This window comes from Athene cunicularia (genome assembly GCF_003259725.1).
Source record: "Athene cunicularia isolate RWA chromosome 1 unlocalized genomic scaffold, athCun1 chr1_part1, whole genome shotgun sequence".
Taxonomy (NCBI): Eukaryota; Metazoa; Chordata; class Aves; order Strigiformes; family Strigidae; genus Athene; species Athene cunicularia.
In genome coordinates this window covers 107828055-107846126 of record NW_020799091.1, presented here as the reverse complement: position 1 = coordinate 107846126, position 18072 = coordinate 107828055, and the positions used below count along the sequence as shown (strand labels likewise).

General features: G+C 37.3%; 1 protein-coding gene across 11 annotated transcripts in view; it reads right to left on the bottom strand.

Moving 5' to 3' along the window:
* ROBO2 (roundabout guidance receptor 2) overlaps window positions 1–18072 on the bottom strand; it is a 1105399-nt gene that overhangs the window by 55085 nt on the left and 1032242 nt on the right. For 8 of the 11 annotated variants that reach the window (XM_026845322.1, XM_026845314.1, XM_026845338.1 and 5 more), the window contains 4 exons: window positions 16464–16588; window positions 13541–13712; window positions 7383–7565; window positions 5257–5283 (listed from right to left, as the gene is read on the bottom strand). In XM_026845322.1, coding sequence (XP_026701123.1) covers window positions 5257–5283; window positions 7383–7565; window positions 13541–13712; window positions 16464–16588 — 507 coding nt within the window. The remainder of the gene's footprint in view (window positions 1–5256; window positions 5284–7382; window positions 7566–13540; window positions 13713–16463; window positions 16589–18072) is intronic. The other 3 variants (XM_026845330.1, XM_026845380.1, XM_026845355.1) reach the window with 1 other exon arrangement.

Below are 18072 nucleotides of genomic sequence, written 5' to 3'. Positions count from 1 at the left end.
TTCTTGGGATTAATGCTCTTCTTTAGACTATTATCTACCAGAAATAATTGTAAAGTAATATTCTCAGCACTTGTATCGCACATACAGGTATGTGAGATTTTAACTATGCATCTCATATGGAAAAAACTCCAAACAATACTTGTGGTCTTTGAAATATTTATATCCCCTGTGTACCTTTATAAAACAAAGCTAAAATGGGAGGGTTAGTAGGAGATTGCAGCAATGTTTGCCAGAGACATTTTATTTTCCATGTAATGATGTACGGAAAAAACTCCAAGGCATGCTGTGAGAAACATATCAAGAAAACATGCTATCAAAACCTCTTCGCTAGAGCCATAATTGCTGCAGATTGGCTGTGGCATATGAGCTTGTTGAGAAGAGACAGGTATCAAAGCATTTACTCTTTTTATTATTCTATTTGTGTATCCTGCTGGCATTAACTGTTTCCTGTTTTTTTTTCCTACATTAATTAATCTTGTACCCTCCCAGTATAAACACTGGTCTTAGAAGAAAGGTTCAGCTTAGTTCATCAAAAAAAGAACTTGTCTTTCAGTGACATTGCTTTTGCTGAGGAAGACTGTGCCTGGCTTATGCGATGTGTATGGAACTGAGAAGGAATATAGGTTCTTCCATTTACCCTCCATGCTGTATACCAATGAATGGATGGTTATAATCTTAATGAGAAAATGAACAAGAAAGTATTTTAGTTACTATTCTGTGTGGAAAAGACCCCAGAATATCAACTTAGCTAGCTAAAATTCCTCCTGAAGTATGCAGACATCATCAGGATTTTACAGAAAAAAAATCATATTCTTGATGTCATCCATAAATGGCCTACCCGAGGCTGGACAGAGAAGGTGCCTTTCTTTTAACATCAATATTGTGAAAAGAAAGACAGCTAACAACAGAAGATATGGTCAGGCTACAAACACAAGCACTATGTTTATCATTCCTGCTGTACATTTTGTCAGTATTTTTGCCTGCAGTTTGATTTCTGCAATTACAAAACAAGTCTAAATGTCTGAATAGGAGCATACTTAATGCAATGCAGGCTTGTAGATGTCACTGTAAAAATAAAACACACAGACAGCTGGCTTTATTCATCCTGTCTCCACTTCAAAAAGAAGCAGAGTAATTTCAAGGGGCAATGTAAGAGGAGGAAGGGAAGGATGTCCCTATCACTGACCCACCCATCTCCCTTGCTTTTTATCACCAAGGAAGCAAAAAAGCTCTTTCAGCACTCTTTGCATCTGATATATGTTCTTAGAAAGGCTGAAGACCTGCAGGGATGAGATTGGTTTTCAAAAGAAGATAAAAAAAATAACCTCTGCATAGAAAGATTTTGAAGGAATCCCCACCAGCTTATACTTCAAGGACTGTAAAGATGCAGAAATATAATCCAAAATGCATTTTAAATGCATAATATTTAAGGAAATTATATTGTATATATTTGTATGAAGAACAGCATACGTTAAGGAGCTTTTCACACATTTTTTTATTAAATATACAAGGAGGTACCCAAACCATTTACTAATATTATCTGACAAGGTTAAACTTAATCTTCATGCCTGCTAGAACTGGAAAAATACAAATGTATAGCGAGCTGACATTCTGAGGCAAGAAAGCTTTAGAAAGCTTTAGAAAGCTTTCTGTACGCCTATCTCTAGTAGGCCACATTTTCCTACCACAAATGAAAACTTTAATGCTCCCAGCCAAGTCTCATTCCTTTTTCTGATAAGCTGTTCCTCAAATATGAATGTAGATTAATCCTCTTTTAATAAGCATTAACTCAGAACAGATAATCAGCATATAAAAATTCCATCAAATCTTCTGTCTACCTTTGGATGATTCTGTCAAATAATTTATCCTCATTTAACAGTTTCAAGAGTTGTGCATAAAATATGTAGCATTCCATAATTCTCTATTTTAAATTTGGTTTTGTTTACTCAGTTTCATGAAATCCCAAGGAGCACTAGTCACTAAATAAGCTTACTTATAAGTGAAAAAACATATTAAACTTTCTTTGCATGACTGATGGTTGAAACACTTGAAAACACCTGAGTATTCAAGGGAGTGGGTACTGGCACAACACTGACTTTGAGGGCACAGGAAAGATAAGCAGATTAAGTGAAATTTCTCTTATTTCTTCAAATGGATTCCATGCCTTTTTTGTATGTCCTTATAGCAAAATGTGAAAAGAGAATTGCAACTTCCAGTACAAAATCAACAAATTCTGTTCTTTCACTGTAATATGGGAATGAAAAAAAATCATCTACTAAACGACAAGTGGTCAGATATCTCTTTTGTGCAATCTATCTTTTCTATATCTATCAAGTAGAAACCCATGGTGCGTGTTTATATCTAGGCAATCTGAGTAAAGGGTAATCTTAAAAACACAAAATCCCCAGTGCAGCTGTACAGAAACTCACGAAAGTAAGACCAATCCATCCTTCGTGTCACAGAACAGATGTCTGAAAAGGGGTAACTTTTGGATTTAGTGTCTCTGTGCTAGATTTGGTTTTTATGATTGTATATCATGGTACCAAAAATGTATAGTTTTTATACAGCTGCAGATGATGACACTACTACTTAACAGTAGTAATCTAACAAACATAGTTGAAAAATCATGTTTTGTAATACTGATATTACCGAGAATCAATGCCTAGTGAGTCATGATGGGGGAAAGGGAAGTGGAGGAATAGTGATGTGCAGAATTGTGGCTCAGTAACTACTGGAGTCAGTTCAACTGAAAATAGTAAAAAGATTTATCTATGATTTTCAGTGTCACCTTATTTATGACAATCTGAGCAACTGATCAGTGCTTATGAACATGTTCACAAAGGCAGAAAGTTTAATGAATTTAACTCAATCAGTTATTCTTCTCTGGCACAGATCTTTACCGTGTGATATTTGCTGTTTACTCTTCTCCTACACAGAGTGTTACAGTAGTTTAGTCACACGGCAGAAATTATAGCTCTTAGAAGCCTAATGACAGAATAGAAATTACAAATACTGCCAGTGAATGACCCATAATCTGAAAATGACCCAAAAGACCATTTTTAGCAAGTAATTACATAACTGCAGAATCCAGACTTCTAAACAACTATTTTTTGTGCTTTAAGTTCTACACATGCAAATACAACTGAAGAAAAATAAAGCAAAAAACATTTATATCAGAAATAACTTTTTTTTTTTTTTTTTTTTTCATTTTGTGTCTGAAATACATTAAATTCTCTTTATTACACAGTCAAATCTGCATGTTGTGCAACATTCTAAGGGAAGAATTTTAAGCAAATGTCTGAAAGTGTACACCTTCTAAAATCTAAGTATATTAGGACAAATTCATCTTTACTAAAACTTTATTGACATCTGTGTCTGATGAGATTCTGAAAGCTACATACCACTGTCTAAATATTAAATCTGAAACCAAACTGTTTATGAATTGTAACTTTGAAGGGAACAACATAGAGTTTTGAGTGTCATCAAACCTCCCCACAAGCATAGATATGTCTAAATGATATTACCCATGGCAAATTCAAATATTAAGAGAACTAACATATTTCTTAGGGAACTCTGGGTATAAAGGTAAAAACCATAGACTATGTTCTTTCACAAGAACTTTTTTTTTTTCTAAACTAATGATATTTTTGGGGGACTTGACTACTGGATGACTTAGGTTCTCAGTGCCTTTCAGAAATTATTATAGGCCAGGAAATAGAACTATGGGCTGTTAAAGTTCTATAAAGTCCATGAGATGTCAAAACTGTTTTTAAAAAATCAAATTTTTGGCCATGTGTCTGACATACCCTAGCTGCCCAGCACATGTGGAACAAGTACACTGAATCATGCACAGTCACTGTGGCTCCAGCACAAACCTGTGTCATGCCAATGTATGCCACAAAGACAACAGGAAAGACTCACCACAGTTACAGACAGCTGACATTGGAATAATCATAGAAACCAAATGCAAAGCTGCATTATTTCATTCTGGAAAAAGTTCTATGCTGTTTCTCAAAGAAAAGCAAGTAAAGTGTTTAGGGTAGGATGTGTTGTGCCACAACTTACACTAACTTGAAAAAAACTCCCCGGAAGCCAGTGGAGCAATTCCTGAGCCCCCCAGAGCTTCTCCACAAGGACCCTTCTCCCTCATAATGTCACAGGCCCCTGGGGCAGACATCACCACCTTCACCCATCTGCCTCGACAGTCATCTGTTCTTTCCTGCTAAGCTAAACACTCAAGCTGTGGCTGAAGATAAGCAAGAGCAAGAAAGCAGCTAGCTGAGCCTGAGGACCAGTTCAGCAGTACAGTAGGAAGACTGGCCTCTATCACATGGATGGCAGAGGGGACAGAAGAGGAGACAGCTTTGGCACGTGCAACTGAGGAGCCAAGCTACATGCAAAAATCTTTACAGACTTCTGACAGAAAATACTGAGATTTATCAGCCTTTTACTTTATAACACTGAGGTATAACTCTTTTTAAACTTTTGAATCTCGAGTTTATGAGGGCAGAAGCTAATTTTTTGTATTAATCACTACTATTATTGTATACTTTATTTTTTGTGGATATCCATATGTTGACTAAGTTTTTTGCAACCTGCTGTTTCAGCCACACTTCGTTTACTCTTCACATTTCTTTAATCACACTTATGATGATGGTCTATGGTATACTATGTTTATTAAAGATATGACAACTAGCATAACAGCTTTGAACTGGGTAGGCAGAAAAACAGTAAATGCTTCAATTTCAAAACCACTGTAAAGGCAATGCATGTACAGGTTAATCACTAGACTGCTTGACGATCTTAATGCCTCATGGTAAGGCCAACATACAGCAACTAACAGCTAAAGAAATGGAAAGTTCCATTTCTTCAGTTAGATCTTAAAAAATGTTTGAGATAGAGTTTTCTTGAGATTTAAAATCAAAATTCAGTTATATACAACTAATGCTTGTTTACATTAAGTTAGTTCAAGCATCTTGTCCTGAAAATAACTTTCAAAACTGCATTACTTAGAGGAGTTATATGAGTAAGATGTATGCAGAATGACAGAGACATTAATGGTAGTAGATTTTACGTTCCCCTAGAATCACTAGGAGAATGAATGTTACATTTTTATCACAGATAGGCAGCAGAAGTATTTCTCCTTGCATTTGGTTTTAATTCTGCATCTCTCACATGTTCGTAAACACTTAAATAGCTAATGTTTGCAATGACGTGTTGGTAAGGTGACGTAAGAGACAGACTAATGGACAGTACCTGCAGGGGTGAAGGTGAAGGACTGAACTGCAAAACAAGAAAGCAAACACATTGTGAGTTACACACCCTGATAATAAGCACTAATTGCAGGGCACGAGTTTCCTCTGGAATTTACTCTGTTGTGGTTGAATATCATAAGCAGGACATAACAGTGGAGCTTAAAGCACTAACCAGCCAGCAGCCAATGAATAATGATGGTTGGAAAAGTGAACAGTGAATTTTGACAGTCACATTTGAAGACTTTCCGTGTGGACATGCTGTTCTCCAAACTGTAAACATTAGGATGAGTTTTGAAGCATGATCTGTTATAAACTTTCCTTGCTGAAAGCATACACTATTTCATAATTCTGATGATGGGAATTCTGTGTTATAATGCAATGTTCATATCACACTTAGATGCAGCAAACATCATGAGAAGGAATGAATTGCAGGAGACACACTGTTTATAATGAGTATTATAATTATTTACAGCTATGAGTATTATAATTATTTAGAGCTATGCATTTTAAGGTATAAAAGACTGCTCTCAATCTCCCTCCCCACAACATGCCAACTCACATACAGGGCTAATAATTCTGCTTTAAAAAAAAAGAGTAATCTTAGCTTGTGTCCAAAATTTATGTATAGGACTGTTTCCTAAGACGAATAACAGTACAGCTGTCTCTTAATACAAAAAGTCTTGGGATCTAGACTGATATTTCATATAAACACATGTACAGGTGTGTGTGATATATACTAGTTTCTCAGTTAACACCATCCCAACTCTCAGAGAGTAAAAGTCATTGCTGTTAAAGGAAAGAAAAAACCACCTTGGCAAAAAGCATAACCTATGAACAATACAAGTCACATGGTGACTCAAGGTGAGGTTCCACAGAAACTGAGTCAGTCCAAGAGTCACAGAATGGGTCTCTCATCCCTCTGCTTCCACTGCTTGTCTAATTTCTTCTTGGACTGCCTTGCTTCACTGAGCCAGTGGAAAATTAATACAGCAGGAAGGATTGAAAACCAACATAGAATAGTTTCCTTCTGGTTGATGGCTAACACCAAGGTGAGGAGGCATAGGACTGCCTGGCTGTGAGCAGGGAATGTTGGGTTTTGGCAAGTTGTTAGAGATGCTCAGCTGCTTAGGGAACTGTGTCCTCAGGTTCACATGCGGTAACTTGTAAATAGAAGAGTACTAGTGTAACTTTAGTGTGATATAATGTCAACATTAAATATGTTGTGTCCTCAACTGTGCAAATTTTACTCAGAAAGGAAATGTTTTCTCCTTTTAGATGTTAACAAGCACTACAAGAGAATTAACACCAATATTTGAAGAACAGCTTTTTTTTTGTTATAAATTAGGCTTCAGTGACCCACTTTATAGTAATTCACCTGACTTCCTAAAAACCCACAACAATCCTGAAGCACAGAACAATACACAAAACAAACAGGTTGGGGGATGAAGCAAAAACTTTCATTTGGCAGTTGTATTTATATTTCCAAATGTAATTTTCAAAACCTAATTTGTAACTGGAGCAACACATTTGGTGCAAGAGGGATCACACTGTGAGGGCATTCCAAGGTGTTCTACCTTCAAGACAAAACTTTTTATGGCTTCTGCCATAGGTAACTTTTGACAACACTTCTCTGTCTAATACATCACTCTCTTCTCCAGCTATAGGTATGGAGTTACTGATTAAGTCCCTCCATTCACTTCCCAGGCACATGGCTTCAAAAACATGGAAATGCATAGGAATGAAGAAGGAGAAGACCAAATTTTTCCTGTAAGGGTCTAGTCTAATTCATATTTGAGCACATAAATGGAGCTGGACTGCTAACAGAGTGCCTTCTGAGCAAGGAGCAAGAGGTACAGTTAATCCTCTGTACTTTTTTTTATGCTACATGTACTGAAGATGTAAAAAAAAAAGACTGTCTTATGATAATGATGAAATGTGGTACCAAGCAATGCATTTAAAGCTTCTCATACACCAGCATTTTCACAGCATACATTTAAAACAAGCATACAAAATTCACCCAGACCACCTTTGCTCTAAGTTCAACATGTTTTTTAAGGAGGTTTAACAGCACCTCTTCACTTCATGATAGAACCTGATGAGATAGTAATAAATAGTTACTGTTCTTACCAGCATAATTGCTGAGCCCCTTCCTCTTCTTTCTGCGCCAGTACAACCAGATGCTGAAACCCATCAGAATTACCCAACATGCACCACCGATGCCAGCTATAAAGGCAGGCTGTTTGACAACATCAGTGATTTGCTCAGTTATGCTGTTGTTATTTTCAGTGATGACAACTTCGTTACGACCTCCTGCACAAAAGAAAATTGTCAGAACATTGTTATTATGTATTCTGTAATACAAACAGGAACCAAGTACTGCAAATGAAAATTAAAAAATAAAATCAGTAATGCACCTCAAAAGAATTATCCACACTAGGAGAGCATTAATGAGTACAAACGCACACCTGAAAACCAATGTTTCTAGTAAGCAAATCCATAATTCTCTGCGATGCTGCAAACATGTATTTGAAAAGATAGCTCTATAGCACTCTCCCAAGTAATCTAACAGATGACAGTCCAGAGCCTTTTTTTTTTAACAATATGTATGTTTGTTGGTCTGTTTTTACATAATTATAGACAGAATGCAATGACAACAAAATGGATCACAGGAAACCAATAAAAAAAATATAATAAAGTGACCATTAAATAGCTTTTTCCAAATGAGAAATCCAAACACAAAATATGCTACAACACAAAAAGATAGTTCCTTCTCTCATTGTTGCCAGCATGCCAAAAATACTTAACTCATTCATTTTTGCTGCATGCTAGTTTCCAAATGTAAAATAAAAAATAAAATAGATATATTTTCAACTGGGCCAAAGATACATTTTTTGGTAATTATTTCATGGAGAAAACAAACTATACAAATCCTAAGTGCACCAGCTTTGACACAAAGCAGAAAATCACATAGTTAACTGTAAGTAAGCTCTAAAGAATCCCATCGCCACTTGCTAATTTTTTCACCTAGAATAGGCATGAACAATTCTTAACATCAACCTGTAAGAAATAATTATGACATGGAATACCAATTTAAGTGAGATGCATCAAATATTCTATATCAGATCTTAAATTGTGTTTATTACATTAGAAAACTGTAAATTTCAGTAGATACTCCCACTGGCTTTTTTCCTCTATCTAAAAGGGAACTTTTCTAAAAGAAAAGCTTGGTGTCTGGCTTGAAAACAAATGCTCATGGAAAATGTCAATGGAAATTCAGGAAATGCTAAAGCATGTAGTTCTAGGGACAGCAGTTTTCTACTTCAAAACTTCCCGTGTCAAAAATGGTTAGTTTTAAAATTAGAAAATGTGGAACATATTTTCCACCAAAAAAAAAGAATATTGATTATATGTATATTTGATATAAGATGCCCACATCTGGAGTTTTGAAACTGGTGAAAGAATTACCCATCATTTCCAGTAAAAGCATTTATATAGCTCAATCCTTGAAATGTTTATACAGTATTATCTGATGCCTGCATGTATGCTGAAAGAGCTGCAATAGTAGCTACTCTACTGAGACAAAAAAGATGCAAATACTATGATTCTCAATTATGAAAGACTATTGCGCAAACGTCAAGGTAGTAGAATATGTCAATAAAACACTGGTCATTCAGAGGAAATTCTTAAAATATTGTAGCATTATGCCTCGCTCTGAAAACATATGTATTCCTCTTCTATAATTCAGCAGTGGTTAAATTTACCTCTCACTTCTTGCAACAGAACAGTCCCTCTGTCAGCACACTGGCTTCAGCCTAAAGCAAACAAACAAGGTCGCTGGCTAAAGCAGATGCGAGAAGTCTGACACTTGCAGTTTTATTTCCATCGACACCTCTTTGCAGGAGACCCAGAGCTGACACCAGCCACGCTGGGACTGAGGATCACTCCCAGAGGGCCCATTGGCCCCAACCTGCCCCCCTGCCTGTGGAGCAGCTCTGCCCCAGCGCTGCCCCCACCAAGATGCAGCCCCAAGTTGTGTTCAGAGCCGGGCTGAGTTACTCAGGAAGAAATGCGATGCACTGCATTATATTGCTATCACACTGTTAATGATCTCGGTGATTTTATTAAGCTTTCTCTCTTTCAACACCATGTCAATATTTAGTAACGATGACCATCTACTTTTGCAAACAGACTGCCGAAATTGTGCTAGATCTTGGCTTGCTGTCAGTAGTTCTGTGCAAGAAACAAAATAGGCTTCCCGCAAACAAAACAGGTCCCACAGAAGGATGCTGACAGAGTACACCGGCTAATGTATATCAAGGCAGTACACCAGTACTGGCTGGTATCATGTACCAGTCTATACTGGCCATGCTGGTAAGCTTTACAAGACTCGGGGCCTGGTAGCTGCAGCTGTCCTTTCCCATACTTTCCTATTTTGCCAAAGGCCTGATGGTTTCCTGTCCTGCTGCAGTAAAGTGAGAATAAAACTCAGTGAGCACCTGTGACAGGGAAAAGAAGGGAAGCAGCAGTAGCTCCTTTATGGGATTTTCCCCTTTTTTCTGCCCATGGAGCCAATCCACAGGTGCACCCCAGTCCTGAAAGAGGAAGTGCTGAGAGTAAAACTAATAGAAAGAGGCACTCTACAGCATGCTCTTCCAGGCACACAATTGATTTTGCAGTAGAAATCAGCATGGGAGTTGATTGTTGCTCTAATTGCCATTAACTTTTAGTTAATTTCTGGGACTTCTGGAGAAGAGGTAAAAAGCAGCGGGACAGTGAGGGAACAGGTAATGTCAGGGCTGCTTAAGAGGCAGCCATGCTGCCATGGAGAAGAGTGGGCAAGGACACGCTTCAGAGACATGGGCTTTGGGTGTGGACACTTCCGGAGTCAAGAAAAGAACAACTCTGCTCCCTGCTAAAGCCTCCAAAAGGCCTGAAGATCAGCTTTTCTTTTCTAAGTCAGAAACCAGTCTTTTGAGAATGAAGGATATGAGAGCAAACTGCAGAGAGCCTGGGGAGAGTTTTCAGTGGACTTCACGCTCTCCCTTTCTTCTAGGGGAAGGTGCAATCTGTCTCCAAATTGCCTTCTAAAGTTTGCAGTCTGGCTGTTTGTTCTTACCCTTTGGTGCCTAGCAATTACAACTGCAAAAGTAATCATTCATTTAAATGTCAAAATAACATATGCTCCGTGAATCTGATGACTGAAAAATAAATGGATACAGATGAATGTTATCCACTGGTGTTTGATAAAAATATAATTGTTGGGGTTTGGGGAAACAAACGGCATTAATTTTGCATTTATATAATATGTAAGCAGAAGTAATAAATATGTCATCCAAGGTACCAGTGTATTATTCCATATACTGCAGGTGTTTCTGTAACAATGCTGTCAGTTCAACTAATTAGAACATAGACAAGGGAAGTGTGTGACCTGTAACGCTCCATTGTTCCTGAAGACAAAAACATAATGAAATATAATGTCTTCCTCCCATTGGAGAGTAATGAAGAACAAAACTAATTTGTCGGACCAAAAATTAATTAGACACATCAGATTCGATTGTACCTATTACTGTGAAAGTTTGCAGCTGTTCCTCATATTATTATGCCAATGATGGAATGTAAGAGTGAACAGGCCAACTGATGAAGAGAAATAATAGCTATCCCATTAATCAACATTGATGTTATCTCCAATTTTATTTCTGGTTTTCCAAGTGAAATTTTTTAGCATAGCAATAGTGATCGTAAAAATTTTTTCTTGATTTTCTTGACGTCTTCCATAAAATTTTTCAATGTCCTGCTTGAAGTATGGGCACAGGATTTGTGTAATACTGACACGACTTCTAACTAAAGAAATAATATACTTTCTACTGTTCCATATTCTCCTGGTTTTAATTTCTGGATTGTCATGGGTCTGTTATCTAGAATTGGTCTGGGAAATCAGGAGTTGATTATCCACCATGAAAAATCAGTTATTTTTAGAAAAAACCTTCTTCTTAGAAGAAATAGCCTATATTTAAGAATAACATTCTCTTTCTCTTTATACAATGGACTCTATATTTCATGACAATGAAAGTCGTACTATTTAGCAACATGGCTGAACTCTCCTACATCACTGACCTACTCTCTCCATAATTCAGCATTTTTGCAGTTGTTCATTCTGTTTGCAAGCTGTTAAATAGTACAGTTAAACACCAGGCCGTATAGGTCTCCATTATAATACAGTCACTCAATAATGTTTTCCCATTTGTGATGATGTTTTGAGGTTTATTCATTAGTTCATTTTTAGTCTGTGTAATTTGTTTTTTAAATTTACCTAAAAAATTAACTTTATTATTTTATGTTCTTGACTCTTAGTCAAACATCAAGTGGTACCAACTCAAATTTTCCAGAAATGGTATCACTTAAACACTGTTACCTTTATCAAGAAAATTTATAGTCTGAGAAATAACTGCCAGCAATTTATAAGCAATAGAAAGATGGGACCTAAAGACAATGGAGATATAGACCATACAAGTAATAATCACATCCAGCTTTGGGCTCCCAAAAGGGAAAACAGAAATGAAAACAGAAACACAACCCTAACAAATGACTTTTCTTTCCTTTTCATGCAAATGACTACTAAATATGCAAAGATGCCACCAGACAGACTTTTTGAAGCAGACATTCTGGGATCATTTAAGGAACATATAAATACCACTAAGTTTAACAAAGCAAAGTTAAGTCTGTAAATGTGAAATAACTTTTTTCTTTCTTTTGTACTTTATTTGTTTCCAAACATCCCTTTCCTTCTTCCTGCAGCGATACAGATCTCTCCCCGTTTAACTCTTGATTATATGAGTCATTTTTTGTAAGGAAAGAGTCAGGATAGAGGGCTGTAGCCAGATACAGGGCTGAGAATTCTGGGAATCATCCAGCAAAGCACTTTGGTTCAAGTTTAACTCACAACACATTAAGTGGCACAAGGCTATGTATGTGTTTAAAATGCAACACACTTAAGTGTTTTGCTGGAACAAGCCCAGTGTGCTTAAAGCCTAGCTAGATGGACTCCCTCGTGAAATGCAAAAAAGACCACCTGCTCAAAGCGAATGCATTGACGGACTAGTTTCACAACATTAGTTATTTACACAGAGGTCCAAAGTTCAGGTCTATTAGGTGACAGGTTTCTTGTTTTTTCAAAAATCAATTTCTTGCTTTCAGTTCTAGAAAACTTTTTTCCCCCTCTTTCGTGTTTCCGTGGCTGCCTTTTTCTAAAACCAGTGCTACCTTCACCTCCACTCATATTTCCTTCTCCAGTGGCAATATATTCAAAGCTGATGTACCCCAATTTCTGTTTTGATGGACAGGGAGGGAACCTAAATATCATTAAACATTTAGGCAATGCTTAGGGGACAGCCTTTTCTGAAGGTCTACACATAACTGAGTAGTCCATGTTTGGGACATTGTGTTGACAACATTTTCCAGAAAGAAAATATTTAATAACAACAAAAGACCCATAAAAAAGCAAAAGGACACTTAAGAAATAACTAAATTAGATCATACAGATAAAAGCAAGAAAATTCATGTATTATGCACTCAAAAGAGGTGTTGATCTGCACAGCTCAATTCTGTTTTACTAAATATGGTTACTTCTCCTATTCTTACCAATCCTATATTGTTCCTGCCTTTATATTTTATATTTGAGAAGTATTTCAGAAGAAACAGAACCTGTGTTTCCCTCAGGTCACAAAATTAATTCATCATGGAAACCATTACTAAGAAACATTCATTTCAAAGGCAGGGATGAAAATACTACCTTTGCTCTCTATTTGGACTAGAGGCAACTTACTCTTTGACAGAGAAAGCTCATTTGCTTGGGCTACCTGAGAAACACTGACTTAAAATGTTCAGAAAACCAACTGTAAATAGTGCCTTAGGCACCAATGGTCCAAAGAAGGCAATGTTACAGTCATCTGAACAGGAGAAAAAGTGAGCTCAAGCTGTTAGTTCCATAAATCCATCAACCTGCAGAAGTGGTAAATTCATAAAAAAAAAAAATTAAATCAGTTTCACTAGATAATCTGCATTTTCTCATATGTCTCAGGAACATATTTCCCTCCACTGCCTGTGAGAACTCTCCACAAAGAGAAGACACAATGCCAGGAGGCAGCCGGATGTTAAAAGCTAACTAACTAGCTCTATTCAAATTGTGTTTTGCTCCATGGATTTTTATGCTTCCAGAAGTGATTTATGAAAGCATTTCTGAAAGTTGAAACAGGCAAAACAACACAACAAAACAAACAATCACTTACCGATTATTATGGGTTGTGGCTCACTTTTTACTCCCACACCTGCACTGGTGCTTGCAGCAACTTCCACGCGGTACTGAATACCTGGATATAGGCCACCTATTACTACAGACCGAATGGCTGCATCTACTGTTTTGTTGATATGAAATCGAGTCTCATTACCTAGGCACCAGATCTGAGACAAAAGTTGATGTGTTAAAAAATATTATATTCTTCATACTCAATACACAATTACGCATAGATATGACATATCAAGGTACTGAAGGATAAACACTTATTTTGGATTTCTTAACAATGTTGCTGTCCAGGAGTACTGGAGTTGGGATGACTTAGCTCAGCAAGCTATCCCAGATTAGCACAGGACCAAGCCAGCTGCAAAGACTGCTTGCAAATACCTCTTGGGACTATGGCTCTCCATGGAGTGCAATTCTGGGGTTACAGTTCTTAGAGGCACAGACCAGAATCATCCAAGTGAAAAAGAGGCATTATACATTAATTGAAATATTTTTTCAGTAATATGATTACTACCAAACATTTCCTAAAAAAAACCCATGTTTTTTTCATTGTTAATTTCCCACTGAATAGCAAAAGGACACAAAAAAAATACAAACACAGGAGGAAACACTTCTTAAAGTACTAAAGAAGAAACACTGTTCAAAGTCCTTTTCAACTTCCTTGCATTGCACAACAGGGATATGTGAAAATTGTGAAATGAGATAAACAGAAACCCACTTTTTACTGCTGCTTTCGTGATTACTTACATTCAGGAATCTAGATATCAGTTCCTGACTCAATTACCCTCTGATTAAACAGAAAAAACACCTTATAATCTAAATCGGCATTTTATGATGAGAACAGTCTGATTTCAGTGTTATGTCTCTCTCTTGCATTTTTCTATAGGCTTTTCCCAAGACCTTTTAGTAATTCTTCAGTTAATGTTATCTGCATATACTACTGTATTATTAAAGAAAGCATTTAATACCACTCAAGATAAACAATGCATAAAGATATCACATGTACACTACATAACTATAATAGCAGAGGAAAGTGCTATTGGTGGAACCACTATCAGCAACCAACTGATGCATCTAAGCAAGAGCAATGCTCTCTTTACTCTTATTTTCCTTATTTTTGATCCTGCTCAGTGTTTTATCACACCTTATCTTTTTTTTTCTGTGAAATACTGAAGAAGATTTGGAGGGCAAAAGAAACCCTTGTTCTCCTAAACTCAAGTAGATCTTATTTGCAGACCAGAAAGCATTATGGTGAGAAACTATTACATTCATTGTTTCACTCCTTGTCTGTGCTGGTCTTAGGTTACAGCAGCTATAAGATACCCCTAATTAAAGGCATTTAATTCATAAATTAGTTTATAGGCACTCTGATCCTTGAAATGCAGTTCAATTTGTTAGAAAATGTACTGTGAAACTTCAGCAGTCATTTTATACTCAAGAAAGTATTAGACCATTTGCACTATAATCACTGCAGCCAGCTCACTAACCAGGAGGCCATCTAATCTAACACTGAAGGGATGTATGAGGTAGTGACTCCAGTTGTTTTTATAAACTGCCTAGATGTCTGAGCACTCACCTGGAACATCGTTTTTATTAACCATCAGCCCTCTTTGTTTCCTATCTACATATTTTGTGGTTTAGGAGTGTGCTTTACTTATTTGCTTATAAGCCCTTAATGGTTAATATCGACTTATACTGGAATCAGTATCAAGATTAATTAAGACAAAAGATAATTATTAATTGATATGAAAATGAGATCAATAATATACTGGGATTAATAAATCTTGATATTGACCAAAAGCAAAACAAAAGAAGTGATATGCTAAACATAAATATTGTGAGTATTTACTGCATCCCTCCGACCAAAAGATAAACTGGAAGAGGTTGAACCATTAGCTGATTTAAAAGTCAAACACCTCCTCCCTTCTTGATGCTTTATTCCTTCAAGATACACCAGGAAAAAAACAAACAAACAAACAAAAAACCCACACACATCTTTTTGTGTGAAATAAGATGCATCCATCAGTTCCACGCTTTGTTGGGACTGTTAAGAAAACTGCCCTGCTCTATTTCAATTAAAAATTCCATACTAGGTATACAAACCAGCCACAGCAAACTTATTTAACAGGGTGTTCCTGTGACAATATTGAACCTTGCCTGATTATTTTCTCAATATACCTTCACCCTAAAAACACCCTACACTTTTTCCACATTGTGAAAATATACTTGTGCAAAAGTGAGCTTAGTGGGGAATTATAGACTATAATAAAATTTAAGATGATATATAAGGATCAACCATCATAGCATCAAAGGAGAAAATACAACCAATGCAGGCAACTCTCATATAGTAAACTCTGTTTATAGTAGTGGTGTTCAACCTGTTCCTTGGAGCAAACAACATAGCACTTTAAATTGTGAATCTTGACAGAGATAGTACTCTGATGAAGTCTTGTATTCTTCCAGAGCCACAGTCCTTGACTTTGACCTTGAAGTGTTAGGATTAGCATTTTTTTGCAGGGGAAAGACAAGGTATCTTTCCTGCCAGCTTTTCTGCCAGATTGAAGGCACTCTAAAACAGGGACTTCATTGCCTGTCTTGAGAGTGCAGAAGCCCTTAACAAAAAAACCCTTCTTCTCTTTCCACAGCAGGGAAAAGCAAGACAGAGAAGCACTGTAAACTAGCTGGCAATTGCAACTCTCTTTCAGATCTAGCTCATGGTATTTTTCCTTTTAATATAACAGTAGTACTGCTTAAAAAAAAATAAATCCCTAAGTCGTCAGTCCTCTTTCCCCATATAATAATATGGGCAGCTGTAACTGCTGTCAGAATCTAAATCCATAAACAGCATTATTCTGTAATTCAGCAGGCTGTTTCTGTAAACACACAACCCTCTCATTAGACATTGTTTCTACCTTATACTCCTGGATGACTCCATTTTGGTGGTCTGGAGGGGGAGGATCCCAGGAGATGCTGATGCTTGTGCTGTTGTGGTTCCCAACTGTCAGGACAGTAACAGACTGAGGAGGGGCACTTGGAGCTACACCAAGGAGAGGGAACAGACAGAAGCAAGACATTAATCCATTTGTCAGAGCATGAATTTTGCTGAAACAGTGTAAGAACAAGCAGACAGCGTACAAAGTTCACACTTCCTGCAGGGCTAGGTATGTACATTTTGTTAGGCACTGACAATTTTGAAAAATGCCTTTCTAAAGAGAAGCATACTGCTGAATGACAATGTGCAATTTGTGGCGATGGAGAATCAATACAAATCACTCTTCATTTATTTATATTTACCATTTCTTAAGTTTGCATTGGAATTATTCTCACGCTCACATTTGTTTTCCATAATACTCATTGATAGCTATGGATATATCAACTAAGTCATAATGTGAGGCTGCTTCACCTGTTCTGGAAAGTGCTTTGATTCTTCTTTCCTGACATGGTCTTATAAAAATGTGAGCTGCAGATGGTTTTCGGTTTCCTATTTACTCTCCAGGAAGACATTATCTTAATAGGTTTAAACATAAAACCTTGCAACTCCTAGGTGGAAAAGGGTTAAACTGTTCAGGGCTTTACATCAAATGCCAGTGAACAGGGGAAGTGCTAAATTAGGTCAGATATGTCCCCTTTTCCCTAGGCAAATTGTTTTCTCTTCAGCGCCCTGTTCAGTTCAACCATTCACAGCTGTTTGGCTGGTTACTGCATATCAAGGCCATCTCTACAAGACAATTGCTTGCCAGCCCTGCTACGTTGACTAGAAGTGTGAAGAAAAAAAAAAAAATAAAAAAAAATCATAGCTGTTAGTGATCAGAGCTATGCTGGCAAAGCTCCTCTCGCAGCTACACCAGCAGCAGGGTGCTTTTGTTGGCTCAGGACATGTTGGTTGGGAAGTGGCGCAGCAGCTTCGCTACGGAAAAGTCCCCTCTGTGAGCATCTGCTGCATCTCCACGCGGGGGCTCTCCCACCATAGCTATAGCTGCCACGGCAGAGGGCTGTGGCAGATGTCCCTCCTCAGCCACTTCAAACCTCTCGTACACCACCCCCACCCCCTCCCCCCGCCCTTCCCCGCTTCCATTAATTCTCGGGAAGGATGGAAACTCCACCGCAGTGGCAAGCTAAGTCACCAAAGTCGAGTGTATTATATTAAGGTATAGACCCTGGGGAAAAAAAAATATTGATAACAGCTGCACTGAACTGGTCCTAGGATCCATCTAGTCCATTTATGCTAGTCCATCTATCCAGTCTTGAACCAAACTAAGAGAAAGGGGCTAGGAAAGTGTGAACTAATAAAGCAAGTTCATAGTGATACCCCTCCAGGACGATTTTCCTGTTGCTTTGACAATTTCTGTTCTATGGTGATGTCTTTGTGTTTAATAGCTTCTTATTGAATTTTCTTCCACATATTTGTCATTGTCTTTAATGTGAACTTAAAATATTTAATACGAAATATGGAAGCTTATTTTGAAGACTTATCGTGTACCAGAACCTAAAATATTTTATCACTCCCCCCTGCCCCAATTT